At 39.2% G+C, this 21,028-nt stretch overlaps 1 protein-coding gene across 3 annotated transcripts in view; it reads left to right on the top strand.

The window, feature by feature from the left end:
* The first annotated feature begins 486 nt into the window (after nt 1-486).
* Nucleotides 487-21,028, top strand: part of grhl1 (grainyhead-like transcription factor 1) — a 42,265-nt gene continuing 21,723 nt past the window's right edge. The window contains exons 1-9 of one of the 3 annotated variants that reach the window (XM_061895817.1): nt 487-667; nt 5,477-5,666; nt 9,620-9,693; nt 13,125-13,258; nt 13,331-13,563; nt 18,468-18,550; nt 18,789-18,942; nt 19,028-19,139; nt 19,254-19,348. In XM_061895817.1, coding sequence (XP_061751801.1) covers nt 648-667; nt 5,477-5,666; nt 9,620-9,693; nt 13,125-13,258; nt 13,331-13,563; nt 18,468-18,550; nt 18,789-18,942; nt 19,028-19,139; nt 19,254-19,348 — 1,095 coding nt within the window. In that variant the 5' untranslated portion in view covers nt 487-647. The other 2 variants (XM_061895816.1, XM_061895818.1) reach the window with 2 other exon arrangements.

Consider the following 21,028-nt stretch of genomic DNA (forward strand, 5'->3'; position numbering starts at 1 on the left):
TAAAACATTGTCCTTCACAATAATAAAGGCTTAAAAAAAATAATAAACTACTATTCTGCTAGCATGTCAGCAGACTGGGGTAGATCCTGCTGAAATCCTATGTATTGAATGACTACAGAATCGTTTTGAATCAGAAAGATATCGTTTTTGAATAGAGAATCGAATCGAATCGAATCGAAAAAAAAAATCGATATATTATCGAATCGTGACCCAAAGAATCGATATTGAATCGAATCGTGGGACACCCAAAGATCCACAGCCCTAATTGTTACCCACTAAAAAGTCAGCAGTCAAATCTCAGACCATAGTCCCATCCTTTCCACTCTTATGGTTCAGGTCGGTGGCCGTCTCAGCCAATCAGAGCCTGTCAAAGGGCAATTGACATCGTAGCCCCGCCCCCAGGACACCTGTAATCCAATCGCAGGCGCAGTCGCAGGTAAAACCGTCCTCAATTTTTCTCAGCAATACCCCCCCTCCTCCTCCCCAAAAAAGCAAGTCGAGCCGACAAAACCCGTTCTGCATCGTCAGGGACACGTTGTTTGTTGCCGCTGCCCTCATCCAAACGTTCGCGGCGGAGTTTTTCCACGCTCAAAGAAGACGGATCGGATTTTCAGTCCCAACTAGAAAGTCCAGTTCGACCGACCGAGATGTCACAGGAGCATGACAAGTAAGTTGTCGCTGGACTCGCCACTTTTCTCGCCCTCACAACAAACAGCTTCACGCTATAACAAAAAAGACGCACTTTATTTCTACTTTTCTGGACTTTTACATCGTATTTTTACAGTGGAGTTTATAAACGTCTATTTTTTTGTTGTTGCTTTTGTTTGATTATTTTTTAAACTTTCGCTCTGAACGCATCATTTTAAAAAAAAATCTATCTTGAGGATTATTTTAATTTTATGCATGTAAGTTTTTATCTTTATTCCATAACCTGGCTGTCACTCATGGGGTCCACCTGTCATGTCGGTGCCTGCACAGGTGGATTAACACCTGTCGTGACAGCACAGACGCCTGTTAGAATATTCAGCATGATACAAATAAAAAGACTCTCCTGTGAGAGTGATGGGTGTTATTTTTTCTTCTTCTTCCCCCCCATTTTGAGATGTTTGATTTTGCCTGGAGCACTCACAGTTGGAGTCTATATATGTGTTTAGTCCTAATGATGTTTGTTCAGGAATAAACCGCAGAGAGGTGATGTCAGTCTCACAATGTCGGAGAGAATGTCCTATCTTTACTTTTCTGCATGCAAATAATTGTTTTTCCTCTGTGAGGTCGTCATTTTTTTTTACAATTTTTTTGTTATTGTTTTTAGGGCAATGCGAAGAGACTTTTGAGGGGAATGAAATAGTACACCTGTAAGGCGTTGGCTTTAGTTTAACAATGTAAGCAAGCATAGGGGCTGTTTGAGGATTTTAGTTGATTTTCCTCCACGTTTGTTCACAAAATTTGTCTAAGGGAGGTTTTTAAAAATCCGACAACATCATAAAAAAAACCTCCAATGGATTCAATTTCCCTATATTGCACCCAAATAAAGCTTCTTATCAGGTTGCGGTTCAAGAAAGGGACAATTAGATCTAGGATTACTAATTATCACTTTGCATTGACCATTGAGAGTGGAAAAGTCCGCATTTGTTGTAGATACTCAGCATAGAAACTGAGCCACATTATCATTTGTTGTTTGTGTTCAGCTCAACACCCACAGTGGAACTACGGTTCCTTTCTGGGACTTTAAATATCTCGTACTAAAAACGTAATATTGTACTTCTACCATTTTTGATTAAAACAGTTTTGCTGTCCAATTGGAAGGCCGAGCAGCAAAGCCTCATTATTAAAATGAATTAAAGTTTTCAATACCAGTGAAAACAAACATGAAGTTCAACACTCAGAAGCGTTGAAAGTTGAGTATTTCATAGTACAACCGGCAGGGGAGAATGTGTTTACAAAGCTGCCGAGGCGGACAGGTACAAGACAAAAGCACATCGAAACCTATTTTCCTCCGCATGCGCGTAGCCTTATAAAAACAGAAGGAAGGTAAGAATGTGGCCGGGTCAGGCCCGTCACCCGGTGGTTGTCTTCTGGGCCAATGAAGAAGCGTTCGGCGGCGCCCGAGTTGCCACACTGGATGAGCCTGTAGAGCATCTTTACTCAAAGCGCATCGGCCGTTTCGCGACCGAGATTTGTTGCACAATTCCAGAAGAGCCTGAACAACTGGTCCTGTAGATAAAGAACTCATTCTTGAGTTCAGTGACAAGGCCGTGATTGTTTTTTTTGTGAAACCCTCAAGAAAATTGTGTCTTCATAATCATTTTTTGTTAAGAATAATCGTAAATGCTATTTATCAGGGCTGTGAGTTCAGTTTCACACTAGGGAGACAACGTTTTTGGAGCAAATTCCTAAAAACACAAGAGTGCTTCTGTTATATAGAGGAACTTGGACCACTGTAAACACTTTGGCAGATCCCTCCAATGACATTTTAACCTTACTAGCAACCATAAAACAATGGGGTCCAAACTTGTGATTTACATAACTGAAGCGTTCCTCAGGGTACCCCTTTAAGTCTTCCCCTTTTTGGAAGTTAAACTTTTTTTTTTTTTCGTAATGTGTTGCGTTTTAGGTGTTGCTGTAGTTTGTTTACTTCAGATGCAGACTGTAGTCATTTTATTCAATTTCTTTAGTAATATAAAAAAAAATATCAGTTTCTCAGCTGTGGTCTGTATGAGTCACAGTGGTACTCAGTTGTAGTACACTTTACCACCACTTGTAACAGTAAGGACAATCTCAAACAAACATAATTTATAGTTAAAGTACCAATGATTGTCACACACACACTACGTGTGGTGAAATGTGTCCTCTACATTTGATCCATCCCCTTGCTCACCCGCTGGGAGGTGAGGGGAGCAGTGGGCAGCAGCGATGCCGCACCTGGGAATAGTGTTTGGTTATTTAACCCCCAATTACAACCTTTGATGCTGAGTGCCAAGCAGGGAGGTAATGGGTCCCATTTTTATAGTCTTTGGTATGACTCGGCCAGGGTTTGAACTCACAACCTACCGATCTCAGGGCGGACACTCTCTTACCACTAGGAGAAAAACAATTTGCACTGAGCCTAGTCTATAAAATCCGCTGCACCTCCCTGATACTGAAGTACATGTCAAACTACTTCCTTAACGTAAATGACCGCCATAACCACAACACCAGGGGGAGCTCCACAAACCACGTTAAACCCAGATTCCGATCTAACAAAGGTCTTAACTCCTTCTCTTTCTATGCCACATCAATGTGGAATGCACTCCCAACAGGTGTAAAAGTAAGTGCATCTGTATATTCCTTCAAAACCGCTCTAAAACAACACCTCCAGGCAACTTCAACCGTTTACTAATACCCTCCCCCATTCAATCCCATCTCCCCGGATTGTAAATAACCTAATGTAAATAATCAAATGTATTTCTAATGTTTATACTTGTTCTTATGCTATCTGAACTCACTATGTTCTCTGCTTGCTGTACATATCCTACGAAGTAAGACCTACACTGTTTCAATGTCAATTTTTTTCTGTTGATTCAATTGTTGATGACTGAAGTACTGATATCAACCAAAGCTCTTCAAACCACCCCCCCACCCCCCGATTGTAAATAATGTAAATAATTCAATGTATATACTATGATGATTAACCTGTGTGATGACTGTATTATGATGATAGTATATATTTGTACCATGAATTGATTAACGTGGACCCCGACTTAAACAAGTTGAAAAACGTATTCGGGTGTTACCATTTAGTGGTCAATTGTACGGAATATGTACTGAACTGTGCAATCTACTAATAAAAGTATCAATCAAACAATCTAACCTGGAGCTAAAGTCATAGAGAAGTTTCTTAAGCACAAAAATAATACTAAAGTGGTAAAAGTGTATTTTTATTTGCACTTTAATTAATTATAAATAATAATAATTGTTTCCTAACTAAACTGTCAATAAAATAATTTATTTTAGCGCTGCATAATTGTATGTCAATTTAATTTTTATCAGTTTTTATGAGTGCCTTCTTATGCAGTATATATGGTTATCATTTATTTTGTAATCAACCTGACATAAGCCTTTATAATATTTCTGATTAACATGGTTTTATACCATTTGACAAGATTCTTCCTGTTAAACTGTAAGTAGGTTAGACATAATTATTGAATATCATTAAACTCAAGAGTATTATTACTAATTCAGTGTTATTATTTGAGTAGGCATAAGGCACCTCTGTAGTGGTAAAGTTGGGCACCGGGGTCCAGAAGGTTAAGAACTCCTGGTATGGAGGAACTAGGACCCCTTTAAACACATTGGCAGATCCTGGCATTGATATTTTAACCTTGCTAGCACACATAGGACAATAGGGTCCCAACTTGTGATTTACATAACTGAGGCGTTCCTTGAGGCACCCCTTTAAGTCCTCTCCTTTTTGACAGATAAACATGTTTTCCCATAATGTGAGTTATGTATCTAAGGTGTTGCTGTAGTTTGTTTACTTCAGATGCAGTCTGTAGTCATTTGTTCAACTTCTTTAATTCCTCAAGGTTCTGTATTAGGTCCTCTCTTTTTCATGACTTTGGCTGTTGGCTTGGTGGCCCGCGAGTTCCATTAAAATAAAACTTGTGAGAGACTCTCTTCTTAAAAACACCAGAGTGCTGTCATGGAGATGACCTTTGACCAGTTTTTTTTGCAGAAGTACTTTAAAAACAGCAGAGTGCTCCGGTAACTCTGACAAAATAAATAGTCTAAAATCAAATGTCTATGCTGGTTCTCAGGAATATACAAAATAAAACAAAAAATGTAAGTGATAAGTCCGCTCCCCTGATCTGAAGCTTTCTGGAAATGTGGTCCTCAAAACAATTTAGTTGAATATCCCTGATTAATGTCAATATCAATAGTTACTGACTTAGAGTGCATGAAAACGTGGAAAGACATGGTAATTTGTTTACAAATCTATTGCACAACACAGCTGCGACAGAACCAATATTGTCATAGCGGTGAAGCACAAACTGGATTTGTTGTGGTTTGTGAGGCCCTTTGAGGCACTTGTAATTAGGGGCTATACAAATAAATTGTGAATGATTGATTGGCTGTTTAGCCAGCATTAAAAGCCTTCTAGTTCTTTTGATAAACAGCAGTATGAGTTTCACTCCAAGTGATGATGCAGCAAACATAGCTGCTGCCATCTTGTGGAGTTAATAAAAACATTAAGAGGTTGCCTGCAGCCACAGCTGACAATGCAGATGATGTTTGACTTGGTTTTCATTAGAGACCCTGGCGGTTATTTGCTTCTGTCAACTTAAATCCAGCTGCATCCTCCAAGCAGCATTATTCAGCCCAATACAACACTGGCATTCGAACAGGAGTTCAGAACATTCCGAAGACATGTTCTCCCCATTGAGAAATAATGTAGCAATCGTCCTGTTCTCACCACAATCACCTTTTTGTTCAACAGCAAGCGTGCTGTCCTGGTGTTGCAGAATGACCCCAACTATGGTGCCCAACGTCGCTCTTTCACCACGGAGGATGAAGCCTGGAAATCATTCCTGGAAAACCCACTTACAGCTGCCACCAAGGCCATGATGAGCATCAACGGGGACGAAGACAGTGCCGCCGCTCTGGGCCTGCTCTACGACTACTACAAGGTACAATAGCGGTGCTTCACGACTAATAACTGAGACTTGAAAGTCATTATGAATATAGGTGTGTTAGAAAACGCTAGCGTGGGAGTGTGCAAAGGTCTTTGTGGCAGCAATCATTGTGAAAACCGAAAATGCTAAGCTTTCTCCATGAACCAGGAAGTAGCAGCTAGATAACAAACACAATATATAAACAATAGTGCATGTTTACAATTGGAACCATGTCACATGTTGGTGTGTTTCTGCATCCCAAAATCCAAAATATTATGGTCCTATTGTGCTACATCCTCCTCCATGAACCAGAAGGGAGTCTGCTCGCTAGCAAACACACAAACAAATTTCTTGGATTTTATCGACGCCATGTCCGAGTACCATCCTGTCTTTTAAATATGCGTGGTGGTCAAGCTAGATCTGTTTTTTTTAATGGGTACGCGTAGGCGCTGTCTAGCCTTTCTCGAAGAAGAAAGGCCCGATGCTTGTGTTGTTTTCGGCTGTACGAATTGTTCCAATTGCAAAAGGGATAGACGTTTCTTCAGAGTTCCTCAAAAGGTAATCAAAAAGGGAGGAAGAGTGCAAGATTTTTCGAAACGACTATAAAAACATGCAGCTCACACTGTAGTCCAATGGAGCGGAGTCGAAGTATGCATGAGTTTCTGATGATGCAATTGTTGATGACTGAAGTGCTGATATCAACCAAACCCTCCTCATCCCACCCCCCAAATCGTAAATAATGTACATAATTCAATGTATACGCTGATGATTAACCTGTGTGATGACTGTATTATGCTGATAGTATATATGTGTACCATGAATTGATTTACGTGGACCCCAACTTAAAAAAGTTGAAAAACTTATTCGGGTGTTACCATTTAGTGGTCAATTGTACGGAATATGTACTGAACTGTGCAATCTACTAATAAAAGTTTCAATCAGTCAATCAAATAATCAAGTTTGCAATGATCACTTTGTTAAAGATTTGTTTGTTTTACTTTTAACTGTTATTATATCCCATGTAAGTATTATTTTGATATTTTTGTATTTCTTAAATACATTTTTGCCTATGAGTGTTTCTAAAAGCACCGGCTTGGCGAGTCTAAATAACAGAAGGCAAATGTGAACAAGACCTAAAGAAGTTAACCTTTTACCAAAGGCACCAATCATAAATGAAGCTTTCCGCACATACACAATGTTGACATCTATTGTTACATTTTGATAAAGACGAGGAAAACAGGCTACTCGTAAATGGCGCGTGTAACAGCAACAAACATGGCAAGTTAGACGTGAAGTTAAATCATGAAATCTAACCTTACCCAAGCATAAACAATGTATATTTATCCGGGAGAGTCTTGATAGCGATTTCCTTGACCCAGCCACACAAAAAGAAGTTGTAGACCTCCACGCCTTTCCACGTTTTCATCTGTTTTGTTGTGTAGAATGATGTCTGGAGCTCAATATTTCGATATGTCTAGTCGAAACGTGACCGATCTATAATCCTTTATATCAATCGACAAATAAATTTTGATAAAGTGTAGGGCTCTACTCCATTGCCTATTTAGATTATTTGCTCGTGTATGCTTTTTGCATGAAGTCTTAAGTCTCTTTTGTACTCTGATAGTTAGCTTGGTTGACCACGACTGGTTTTCACTTCCGGGAAGAAGTCACGAGTCGGAATACAAGCAATAGTGGATATATGCATAGTACTGGGAATGTTTTGATCAGGGTTTTATACTGCCGATTCAGATACTGATCATCTATGAGTTGGATCAGCCGATGCCAATAGCTATCACATGTATTAACTGTAATTTTTTAAAATTTGAGTCCTATTGGCAGTTTGTCAAAATCAACTTAGACTGACTGACTAGATCTTACCAATCTAAAGTCTATCAGCATGAACTGATGAAGCTTGGACAAGAGGCGAAACGTCTTCTAAGACAAACCAAACAGTCCAGTTGATATCGATTGAATGCCCTGAGATTACAATGACCTGGATGAATAAGAATATCCAGAGACAACATTTTAACTATTTCTTTAGTCTCTACATACATGCAAACAACCAAATGTTTTGGGCAAAACAAGGTCAACTCAAAAGTACACAATAACCAAACAAAATAAGAAAAACAAATTTATACTATTCTTTACTGTAAATCATTTGTTTTTTACACTCAAAGTCCTTCTATGTCCAATGGCTGTTTTTCCCTGAGTTACCAAAAATGCCATAAAAATATTTTGAGACAATAAAAATATATAATCACTCCAGTATCGATCATGTACTGACACTACCCCTGGTATTGACACCAACAATTCATGAATTACTCCGTCTTCATCATTCATGTCGTGTGACAATGCTGACACGCCAACAGTTGTTGTTATATTATCTTCACTATAGACTCTACAAAGACTACTTGTTAATACCCTATTAATAACTGCTTACTTTCTGCTGTTCTATCTACACTTCTTAAAGATTACGAATCAGTTAAGTATTTCTTGATGTTGTTTAATGCTAGCTTTGTGGCTAACTTAACTTTTAGCATGCTAGCTCCTGGCTTGCTCTCGGCGAATGACATGTTTAGCTTTATCCTTCAAAGATAGTGATACTTAAGAAATGCAATTTATTTTCTGTAATGGAGGGGATTATTATTATCTTAAAGAAGCGGCTCCACACTGTGTATGAAGACACATCATTGTCAGCCGGACTAAAGATAAATACAGTGTAATCCTAAGGGGAATTGCGTTTGTGATTGACATTAAAAGTCATTAATTATCAGTGGCATTCATGTAATTTTCAGCCGGACTAAAGATAAATACAGTGTAATCCTAAGGGGAATTGCGTTTGTGATTGACATTAAAAGTCATTAATTATCAGTGGCATTCATGTAATTTTTCACGAAAATCGGCCAATTATAGTTACAAAATGTCAATGTTTATAACAGTATAATTAGATCCCAAGTTCTATTTTGAAATCTTGACGAAATGATGATTGATACAAGTAGAGAAGTTTGTTGCCATGATAATTAACTTGTTAATTTCACAACATGGCTGACAGGCATATACAGTGGGGCAAAAAAGTATTTAGTCAGCCACCGATTGTGCAAGTTCTCCCACTTAAAATGATGAGAGAGGTCTGTAATTTTCATCATAGGTACACTTCAACTGTGAAAGACAGAATGTGAAAAAAATATCCAGGAATTCACATTGTAGGAATTTTAAATAATTTATTTGTAAATTATGGTGGAAAATAAGCATTTGGTCAACCATTCAAAGCTCTCATGATGGAAGGAGGTTTTGGCTCAAAATCTCACGATACATGGCCCCATTCATTCTTTCCTTAACACGGATCAATCGTCCTGTCCCCTTAGCAGAAAAACAGCCCCAAAGCATGATGTTTCCACCCCCATGCTTCACAGTAGGTATGGTGTTCTTGAGATGCAACTCAGTATTCTTCTTCCTCCAAACACGACAAGTTGAGTTTATACCAAAATGGATACATGGATGATACAGCAGAGGTTTGGGAGAATGTCATGTGGTCAGATGAAACCAAAATGGAACTTTTTGGTATAAACTCAACTCGTTTTTTTTCACATTCTGTCTCTCACAGTTGAAGTGTACCTATGACGAAAATTACAGACCTCTGTCATCATTTTAAGTGGGAGAACTTGCACAATCGGTGGCTGACTAAATACTTTTTTGCCCCACTGTCGGTAGCGTCCAGGAGTGCAAGTTTCTCGGCTCATGCTGCAGCTCCGGTGACACAATCACATTGGATTCAAACTCAATTAAGTGTGCAGACTTTTGAGGTGCAGGTTAAACGCCCAACCCCCGCTTTAGGCTTTACCGAAACAACACGCAAAGAGCGTCTCGCAACATCTGTGAGGTAGAGCCAGGACGGACATGTAACTGAAGACAGCAGGTTGATGTGATGTGGTCAGATGCTCAGCGGCTGTGTTTACCCTCCTATACAGGTGCCCAGGGAAAAAAGAACAATAGCCCAGAACAAGCCTGATGCTTTGGTCTCTGATGTGGATCCCAACAAAAGGTAAGGGTCACAATGTCTAACAGCAGTGGGCTACCATGGAGGGGCTGTAGCATTCTCTCAGTGTCAAGGTAGAGGACAACCCAGAGTAAATCATGGAGGATGTTATGTCCTCAATGAGTAAAATAACTAGGAGATTGCAATAAAGCATATTCCTTAGCTCAGTGGTGCCATTTTTTTTGACATGCCGCTTCAGATCTCAGTGTGATGTAGGGAGATACTGTTTGAATACTAAAAAGTAGGGATGTCCCTGTCCGATATTGACATTGGTCTAATATGAGGAAAAAAAGTATGGGAAGATATAGGCTTGTATCCAAAATCTCCCTTTACGTGTGTAAAACTGGATAGCCGGTTAACATTTAAAAAGTCCTCCAATAAGCACCCAAGGTCGGTATTTTCTTGTATTTTAGGCAAGTCATTTACAAAGGGTAAAGATGGTAGCTAATCACGCAAACCAGACATACAGTCATGGTCAAAAGTTTACATACACTTGTAAAGAACATAATGTCATGGCTGTCTTGAGTTTTCAATAATTTCTACAACTCTTATTTTTTTGTGATAGAGTGATTGGAGCACATACTTGTTTGTCACAAAAAACATTCATGAAGTTTGGTTCTTTTACGAATTTATTATGAGTCTACTGAAAATGTGACTGAATCTGCTGGGTCAAAAGTATACATATAGCTATGTTAATATTTGTCTACATGTCCCTTGGCAAGTTTTACAGCAATAAGGCGCTTTTGGTAGCCATCCACAAGCTTCTAGCAGGCTTCTGGTTGAATTTTTGACAACTCCTCTTGACTAAATTGGTGCAGTTCAGCTAAATTTGTTGGTTTTCTGACATGGACTTGTTTCTTTAGCAGTGTCCGAACGTTTAAAGGCCTACTGAAATGAGATGTTCTTATTCAAACGGGGATAGCAGGTCCATTCTATGTGTCATACTTAATAATTTCGTAATATTGCCATATTTTTGCTGAAAGGATTTAGGCCCTTGTGAATGTGAGTGTGAATGTTGCCTGTCTATCTGTGTTGGCCCTGCGACTTGTCCAGGGTGTACCCGCCTTCCGCCCGATTGTAGCTGAGACAGGCGCCAGCGCCCTCCGCGACCCCAAAAGGGAATAAGCGGTAGAAAATGGATGGGATGGATGGATTTAGTAGAGAACATAACTATAAAGTTTGCCACTTTTGGTGCTGATAAAAAAGCCTTGCCTGTACCGGAAGTAGCAGATGATATGCGCGTGACGTCACGGGTTGTGGAGCTCCTCACATCTGAACATTGTTTACAATCATGGCCACCAGCAGCGAGAGCGATTCGGACCGAGAAAGCGACAATTTCCCCATTAATTTGAGCGAGGATGAAAGATTCGTGGATGAGGAAAGTGAGAGTGAAGGACTAGGAAAAAAAAAAGACTATACAGTGGGAGCGATTCAGATGTTATTAGACAAATTTACTAGGATAATTCTGGAAAATCCCTTATCTGCTTATTGTGTTACTAGTGTTTGTGAGATTATATGGTCGTACCTGTACAACCTGAAGGTCGGCCCTGCACCTTTCTTCAGCACCAGTCGACGGGTGGTGGCGATGCCCATCTCTGCCTTTCGCAATGGACCCTCTTCGAAACACGATCTTTCGAAATGATCGCTGCATAATACCCTGTACTTTGTGTGTGTGGTCCAATCCAACCGTGTTCGCTTGACCGCTTTGTTCCATAGTAAAGCTTCACCGTCATCTTTCGGGAATGTGAACAATGAAACACCGGCTGTGTTTGTGTTGCTAAAGGCGGCCGCAATACACTGCTTCCCACCTACAGCTTTCTTTTTTGACGTCTCCATTATTCATTGAACAAATTGCAAAAGATTCAGCAACACAGAAGTCCAGAATACTGTGGAATTATGCGATGAAAAGAGACGACTTATAGCTGTGAACGGTGCTGGAACAAAATGTCCTCTACAATGCGTGACGTCACGCGCACGCGTCATCATACCGCAACGTTTTAGCATGATACTTCCGCACAAAATTTAAAATTTTAATTTAGTCAACTAAACCGGCCGTATTGGCATGTGTTGCGATGTTAAGATTTCATCATTGATATATAAACTATCAGACTGCGTGGTCGGTAGTAGTGGTTTTCAGTAGGCCTTTAAGTAAGGACTTTGGGAAGGCCATTCTAAAACCTTAATTGTAGCCTGATTTAGCCATTCGTTTACCACTTTTGACGTGTGTTTGGGGTCATTGTCCTTTTGGAACACCCAACTGCGCCCAAGACCGACCTCCAGGCTGATAATTTTAGGTTGTCCTTAAGAATTTGGAGGTAATCCTCCCTTTTCATTGTCCCATTTATTCTCTGTAACGCACCACTTCCACTGGCAGCAAAACATGCCCACAGCATAATACTACCACCACCATGCTTGATGGTAGGAATGGTGTTCCTGGCATTAAAGGCCTCACCTGTTCTCCTCCAAACATGTTGCTGGGTATTGTGGCCAAACAGCTAAATTTTTGTTTTATCAGACAACAGAACTTTCCTCCAGAAGGTCTTATCTTTGTTCATGTGATGTCTAAAATTAAACAGCTCAATTTTAGTTTCATCTGACATTACATGGACAAAGATAAGACCTTCTGGAGGAAAGTTCTGTGGTCAGACAAAACAAAAAATTAAAAAATATTTCAGTCTAAAACATAATAAACATATGTCAAATATTTATAGTTGCATGTTACTTACAGATACGAAGTCTCCACGGCAGAAGTGTATTGGAAAGTATCCAGTAATAAACGCGTCCACATCATTCAATTCACTGCATGATAAAGTCTATTACATTAATTATTCTGACCACTAGGTGTCACCAAAAAAAAAAATACTTTAACAGCTAAATCTGTCATAAGACTAGTGTTTATTATACGTACCATAGTTCTTTGAGTTTTGAAATAAGATCTGTGTCTGGGCTAATTGTTATGCTTTAAGTTGCAAGAAAAAAAAAAACTCTGTGTCACAGTGAACCCCATAAGATCCGCTCAAGAATCTGGTCTCACTCGCCAGCATTAGTTTATAGCGAGAGATTGACATAACTTTGTATTTCCAAGCATGGTAAGGAAGAAAGTGAGTGTGAAGGACAGTGCTGGGAAGAAGTGGCAGATTATAATCATTTAATTAAAGAAATAAATCATTAAAAACATGACAGTGGGTAGCTGATATCTAAACATTCTATCGTATTGTCTTTCATATTTATTTTATTGAATCTTTTTTTATGTAAAAGTTTGTTTTTGTTCGTAAAAGGCACGGTAGGTGTTAAAATGGTGCTGTTTTGGGGGGAGTCATGGACCAATTAAATCATATGCTGATATCGTATTAATATTGGTATTTGCCAATACCTGTATCGGAAGTGAAAAAGTTGTATAGGGACACCCATACCAAAAAGCTTTTTACTTTGTGTAGACACCAGCTTCAGACGGGACATCCCATGCCCTCCCTCTCAGAGACAGGCATGGAGAACAGGATTCAGGTCCTCAAGGGGCCTTTCAATATTCTCCAGCTAGCCCCGGACAAGAGGACCCAGTTCCCATCACCAGGTAGGTCTACTCATGTCAGTATTGCCTCCTCCACCTAGAAAACGTCTAACTCTAGTGTGTGTTTCCTGTCAGACACGACCGTCACAGTGTCCATCGCCGCCCTACAGAATTACCCGTCCGTCAAGACGGAGGTGCCTCTACACGGTTTGACCGTGCCAAGCAGTTGCGCTGAAACTGACAACCATGTGGGTGTCTTCGACCGCCCTCAGCTCTCCCACAATTCGGTCCAGTTCAGCCCCGCCACGCAATCCCGCACGCCCCCGGACTCCACCTTTTCGGAGAGTTTCAAGGACAGTTCCCAGGAGGTGAGTGTTTCCATCCAATGCCTTCCTCTTACGGAATCCCGTTATTGCACCTTCCTTGACAAAAAAAGAAAACCCCACCAACCCCTCCTCTCTTCAGCGCTCTCAGATCAAACAATAGCACTTTTACCTGATCCTATGGTGGAGCCAACGGTGGGCTCAGCCTCCCTTGGTTTTATTTGAACACGGCCTAATAGCGGCCAGTGTGTTATTATGCTATTGTCTCAGCTACACAATAAAGTGCTATGCTGTTCTCCTACAATGGCCAGAGCCTTTCCTCTATCCCCTTTCGCTTTGCTACCTTGGAGGGGATTTACCGCAGAAAAGAGTAACCTAACTAAACACTTTGGGGGAGGGGGGGACATGGAGACGTTTGCGCTCAAAGAAATGACAATAAAAAGAGTCAATTAATTAACCAAACCAAAACTCTCACAGGAGGACTCAATCGAACAATTCTACATTTTGAAAATGTTCCTTATCTTTAATACACTATATTTCCAAAAGTATTTGGCCACCTGCCTTGACTCACATATGAACTTGAAGTGCCATCCCCTTCCTAACTCATAGGGTTCAATATGATGTCGGTCCACCTTTTGCAGCTATTACAGCTTCAACTCTTCTGGGAAGGCTGTCCACAAGGTTGCGGAGTGTTTTTATAAGAATTTTTGACCATTCTTCCAAAAGAGCATTGGTGAGGTCACACACTGATGTTGGTCGAGAAGGCCTGGCTCTCAGTCTCCGTTCTAATTCATCCCAATGGTGTTCTATCGGGTTCAGGTCAGGACTCTGTGCAGGCCAGTCAAATTCATCCACATCAGACTCTGTCTTCCATGTCTTTATGGCCCTTGCTTTGTGCACTGGTGCACAGTCATGTTTGAAGAGGAAGGGGCCCGCTCCTAACTGTTCTCACAAGGTTGGGAACATGGAATTGTCCAAAAGGTTTTGGTATCCTTGAGCATTCAAAGTTCCTTTCACTGGAATTAAGGGGCCAAGCCCAACTCCTGAAAAATAACTCCAACATCATAATTCATCCTCCACCAAATTTCACACTCGGCACAATGCAGTTCAAAATGTACTGTTTTCCTGGCAACCTCCAAACCCAGACTCATCCATCAGATTGCCAGATGGCAAACCATGATTCATCAGTCCAAAGAAGATGTCTCCACTGCTCTAGAGTCCAGTGGTGACGTGCTTTACACCACTGCATCCAAAGCTTTGCATTGGGTTTGGTGATGCATGGCCATGGAAACCCATTCCATGAAGCTCTCTGCGTACTGTACGTGGGCTATTTGGAAGGTTACATGAAGTTTGGAGCTCTGTGGCAACTGACTGTGCAGAAAGTCGGCGACCTCTTTGCACTATGCGCTTCAGCATCCGCTGACCCCTCTCTGTCAGTTTACTTGGCCTACCACCAGGTGGCTGAGTTGCTGTTGTTCCCTAACTCTTCCATTTTCTTATAATAAAGCCCACAGTGGACTTTGGAACATTTAAGAGCGAGGAAATTTCACAACTGGATTTGTTGCACAGGTGGCATTCTATGACAGTTCCACGCTGGAAATCACTGAGCTCCTGAGAGCGGCCCATTCTTTCACAAATGTTTGTAGGAACAGTCTCCATGCCTAAGTGCTTGATTTTATACACCTGTGGCCAAGTGATTAGGACACCTGTTTTTTTTCATTTGGAAGGGTGGCCAAATACTTTTGGCAATATAGTGTATATATGAAAGACCTGATTTACCGTATTTTACCGGCTATAAAGCACACCGATATTTAAGCCACACCCACCGATATTTAGAAGAAATAAATAAGTTTGTACAATTCAGCTGCACCGGACTACAAACTGCAGATTTATAAGTAAATATTTATTTGGATACCTTAACTGTTTCCAATCCGTGCCAGTCACACGGCAGTAAAATGACTCATCAAACAAAACAAAGGTCATCGTCATGGACCAACTAGCTGCAGAAGCAAGCTTGAACGTACTCCCCGGTGACGTTTTGGTGAATTTACGAAACAGAAACGATACTAAAAGGATGCAATTGTAATTTAATAACACTAACACAGACACCTGTAAATGTGCTAGCATATTTGCAAATGCTAACAACGCTAGCTTGATTACATTATGATAGCATGTGCAAATATGCATGAAAACACTCCTACAGACATCAAACATGGGATGATTTAGTAAGTATGAATTGTTTTAGTTATATTGTAAAACTTACAAACATTGCTTGGTGTGATAAATTGAAAACATTTTCGAACAGAAATGCAATTGACAATTGTACTTCCAGTTCACGGCAAAAAACAGGAAGTACATTTTCAACCCACATCATCTGCAGTGAGCAAACTCTTCGAAAAGAGGGCACCAAAGCACAAACAATTTCAGTGTCACTGTCAATGTAATATGACTATTTGTTTAACACAGAACATTGTGGACATTAGTGTAGGAAAATCAAAAAATTTGCCACACCGTTTTATAAGCCGCAGGGTTCAAAGCGTTTGAAAAACTATCAATCAATCAAAGTTTACTTATATAGCCCTTAATCACAAATGTTTAAAAGGGCTGCACAAGCCACAACGACATCCTCTGCTCAGATCCCACATCTGGGCAAGAAAAAAAATCAACCCAATGGGAACAATGACAAATCATGGTATGTTTACACCAGTATTTGTGTATAATTTGTATGTAATTAATTGATCAAATGCGTATATTAATTGCGCCTTAGAGCCACTGAGGGGTAAAAAAAATGAGCGTACTACCTGTCTGCTACCAGCAGAGGGGCTACTGATCCAGTTTTAACTAGCTCGCTGTCTGAAGAAAAGCGTGACGTCAACCCCTGCCCCTAGCAGACCTCATTATTCCGCTCAAAATAACAATGGCAGGGAAATTCTTCCATCCCTTAATTTCTTCTAAAGCAGGGGTGTCCACACTTTTTCCACTGAGGAGCCACTAAAGAATCAAAAAATGCAGGGGCCATTTTGATATTTTTCCCTATCATAAACAATATATCGATTTTTTTTTTTTTTTAGAAAAGAAGAAAATATTCTGCATGACAGATTTGCATTAGTTGCGTCTGCATTTCCACTCCACCCCCCCCCCTGCCCACAACTGTTCGCTTATTTGTATTCTTTTTTTTATTTTATTTTAATTTTTTAACAATAGTAGTTTTAGAATGTGCAGTGGGCCATTAAGAAAAATAGCTGCGAAGGCGAAATGGTCCCTCAGCCATATTTAAAAAGATAAAATACAACTATTGATAATCATTTATATTTAATTGGTAACTTCAACGCAGGGGAAAAATTATCTTCAATTTCAAATACTTTTTTAAAATAAAGTATACTCTTCCACTTCTTTTTTGACATGTTGTTATGACAATCTGGAAATATGTGATGTACCATTATGTAACTGTGCGCATGCTCAAAATGTATTAAAAACCATAACCAAATACTATACTTACCTCTTTAAATAAAAGCTTGGTAATACTGTAACTTACCACTAGGCAGCACAGTTGTTGCTACCCATTTCTAATAGTCTTGCATCAAACTTGCATTAAATTAAAAGCTTAGGAACTTTTTTTGTATTTGATTAGCTGATAAAAAAGCACAATCAGACAATATTTTACAAATTTTTCCAATTTTATAAAATACTTTTTATAATCAGCTGTAAGCATTTACTATCAACATTATTGAGAACTTAAAAATGTTTCACTCTAGTGAATACACTAAAAAATATGGAGTAAAAGATTTTTGCTTTTTGAATTTAACTATACTTATCTAAATTTACTTTTTTTTTAAGTTTTAATACATTGAGTGGCTTGCACATACCCCCAAAAAATGTGACACACAAAAAATTGGGCTTGCGCTGCTTAATACTTTTTGCATATTGAAAAATGCATGGTGGGAAATTCCAAACATGTCTGGTTGGATACATGGTAGTTGTAAATATCAACGGCTCTGCAGAGGAAAATTTATCATACTGTCATTTATGATTTTTAACTGACTCCATGGGCCTTTTCAAATGTCCTTTTGAAAAGTTTTTTTTTCTTTTGTATAATTATTTTGTATTAGAACTAGGGGTGTCCCGATCCAATATCGGTCAAATATCAGTAATAAAAAACAAACATAGGATGAGATTGGCTTGCATATAAAATGTCAGATATAAGCTTCGATACAAGCATTCCTACAGCGTGTTTACTTGTGCAAATCTGGACAGCCAGTTAACATCTAAAAGTCCTCCATTAAACACACAAGGTAGGTCTTTTCTTGTATTTTAGTCAAGTCAATAAGCTATAAGCAGCTACACAACAGCTAAGCACACAAGCTTGACATACATTAAAAGTGACCTTTTATGAACAATATTGCAGTCAAAAAGTATCAGACAATTACAGTTGCATATTACTCATACGGTACAAAGTATCCAAGGTAGAAGCGTATTAAAAGGTGTTTAGTAACAAACGTGTCTGCATTTTTCAACTTACTGCGTTATGAGCTTGAAAACATAATGAATTATAGTGACCATTCTACATGTCGAAAATTACCACTCCACTTCAACTTAAAGACAGCATAATTCCATTCTAGACAGTTAATTATAAATAGGTTAGTGTTTTGCATAGCTAGCATTGTTCTTTGTTTAGCTAATTCCAATTAATCAAACCTTTTTCTCGCATGCCACACTACAAAATAATGAATGTATTTTTGGTGCTGATATCCTCTGGTCCAATTCTCACAGCTCCAATATCAGAAGTGAAAAAAAAAATCAAACATTATAGTATGGTATGATCTGAAAACGATGTCATTTTATATGAAGGAATTGCATTTAGCTTTAGCTAAAGTTTCATAGTAAAATTAAGTTGTGGGTGTAGCAAACTTATTTACCTAAATTTGACCTTGTCCATTTGTGCGCTGCAGGTCTTCTCATTCCCAGGCGATCTGCAGTTACGCATGTCTTCCATGACGTCTGACGACTACACTCAGTTTGAGGCGGTGCCGGGGTAAGTCGCTACCACGCTGCTGTACTTTATTAGAATGTACTGATGGTCGGGTTTGGAGAGGAGAAGTGCAGAGATGATCAGTTAAGTACTGGCACTCCAGATAGTACACTGCAGAATGGCCTCCGTTCTTTGCCTCTCTCAAGGGAAAGACGAGAACGTACACAAGCATTTGTACGCTGATTGTTTTTCCAATGAAGGCACATTTCTAATATTTTACTGTTGTATATTTGTCTTGTAGGAATAATTTTGAGTACACACTGGAAGCATCCAAATCGCTGCGTCAGAAGACAGGCGACGGGACCATGACGTATCTAAACAAGGGACAGTTTTACCCCATCATCTTGCGAGAGATTGACAACAAAGGCCTGCAGCAACCCATCACCAAAGTCAGGGTGAGAAGCAGCTCGGTTGACTTCATATATTTGCTCGGCGCAGGAAGTGAAATAGATTTGAAGTGGAGGATATACTTTATTACAGAGTGTAGTGATGGTCGTGTTTGGAGAGGAGAAGTGCAGAGATGATCAGTTAAAGCATTGGAAGTACTGGCACTCCAGACAGCACACTGCCAAACAAAGGTGTCTTGACATTGGTAGGTGGAACTTTGAATTGATTGTGTGTGCTTCAGTTAGACCACATGCAGAAGCATTAGGTGCATGTGCAAAATCTGTGCCAAATACTGTACTCTCCCGTCTGCCATCTACAGCCGACTACAAGGAGAGCTTCAACACCATCAGCAACATTGAAGAGATTTCCTACAACGCCATTTCCTTCACTTGGGACACAAACGAGGAGGCCAAAGTAAGACGACCAAATAAACACCCACGCTCTGTTAAAAAAAATCTACAGCGGAAAATATGAGGAAAAATGCTCACATAAATGTACAAAAAATTACTAAAGTTGAACAAAAATGGAAAAAAATTTTGGGAAAAAAATAGATAAAAAGAAAAAAATATGAAAAAAAGATTAAAAAAAACAACATAGATACATGTGGCAAATGAGAACAATTTTCAGGTTTTTTTTGTAAAGAGAGGGAAATCAAATCTATAAGGCAAAACATTGACTACAAATAGATATGGGGGGAAAAAAATTGTTTTTTTTTTTTTATTATAATTCCAGGAACTTTACAAACATGAATGCGATGGACAACAAATATTTTGAAAGAGAAAGACCCCCCCCCAGAAAAAAAAAAATTGCCACATGTATCAAAAATATAAAATGAAAAGTAAAACAAGGGGGGGAAAACGACTAAGAAAAGTGTGGGGGAAAAAAGCAAAAGGAATCTAAAAAAAAAATAAAAATGATGCTAGGAGGAAGAGTTTTTTTTAAATTAGTAAAATAATTGTATCACTTAAATTAAATTAATCCACAACATAAAAGGTAATTACATTAGAGAATAAAAAAAAAAGTGACAAGAACGGCAAATAAAAACAAAAATGAAAATAAACGAAGAAATCCATTTTTAAAAATGACTTTAAAAGAAACTAAGACAAGAGATGCCTTTTACATGCAGGAAAAGGGACAAAAGAAGAAAAAAAAACTAACAATATACGTTTATATATATATATATATATATATATATATATATATATATATATATATATCCATCCATCCATTTACTACCGCTTATTCCTTTTTGGGGTTGCGGGGGGCGCTGCCGCCTATCTCAGCTACAATCGGGCAGAAGGCAGGGTACACCCTGGACAAGTCGCCACCTCATCGCAGGGCCAACACAGATAGACAGACAACATTCACACTCACATTCACACACTAGGGCCAATTTAGTGTTGCCAATCATATATATATATATAAACAACAAAACCTTTTTTTTTTGTTTGTCTCTTTATTAACCTGAAAATACTTGGGAATTTTAAAAGAAAAGTATTAATTATTCAAATGAATAAAACAATACACAAACAAAGGGAAGCAGAATAAGCTACTTGTTCAAAAAACGGGATGGGGGGTCGGAAAAATTTAATTACTAAAAATAATAAAAAGAGTGGGAGGGGCAAGTGACACATACAAAATGGCTTTCATTAACAAATTGGAACTTTAACATCATTACGATAATGTACAAGACATTGACACAATCTTGTTTGCCACCTCCACCAACATGTACCAGCTTTTTATAGATCTCCCCTCCAAAGGCAAAACCCAGTAACTCAATTTTGGTCAAAACTGAGCTGATAATAATTTTGGAGTTCCTAGTTCCGTAAGCAAGCTGTTACGCGCATGGCAGGACCTAGCAACTACCACATAACCGCATAGATACAACAGAAAAACCTAGTATCTCAAGGGACCAATCGGAGCTTCTTTGTCAGTCGCCTTATTGTCTTTAATGAGACATTTGCACGAATGGGGGCCGACGGTCAACCTGATTATGTGATATTATGGCACGAGGGGATATTTGGAAGATTGGCCCAGGATGTTGCAAGCACCTTCATTAAATGTATTGTTCTTGATTCTTCCCCTTGCATACTC

This window comes from Nerophis ophidion, linkage group LG03 (assembly GCF_033978795.1).
Source record: "Nerophis ophidion isolate RoL-2023_Sa linkage group LG03, RoL_Noph_v1.0, whole genome shotgun sequence".
Lineage (NCBI taxonomy): Eukaryota > Metazoa > Chordata > Actinopteri > Syngnathiformes > Syngnathidae > Nerophis > Nerophis ophidion.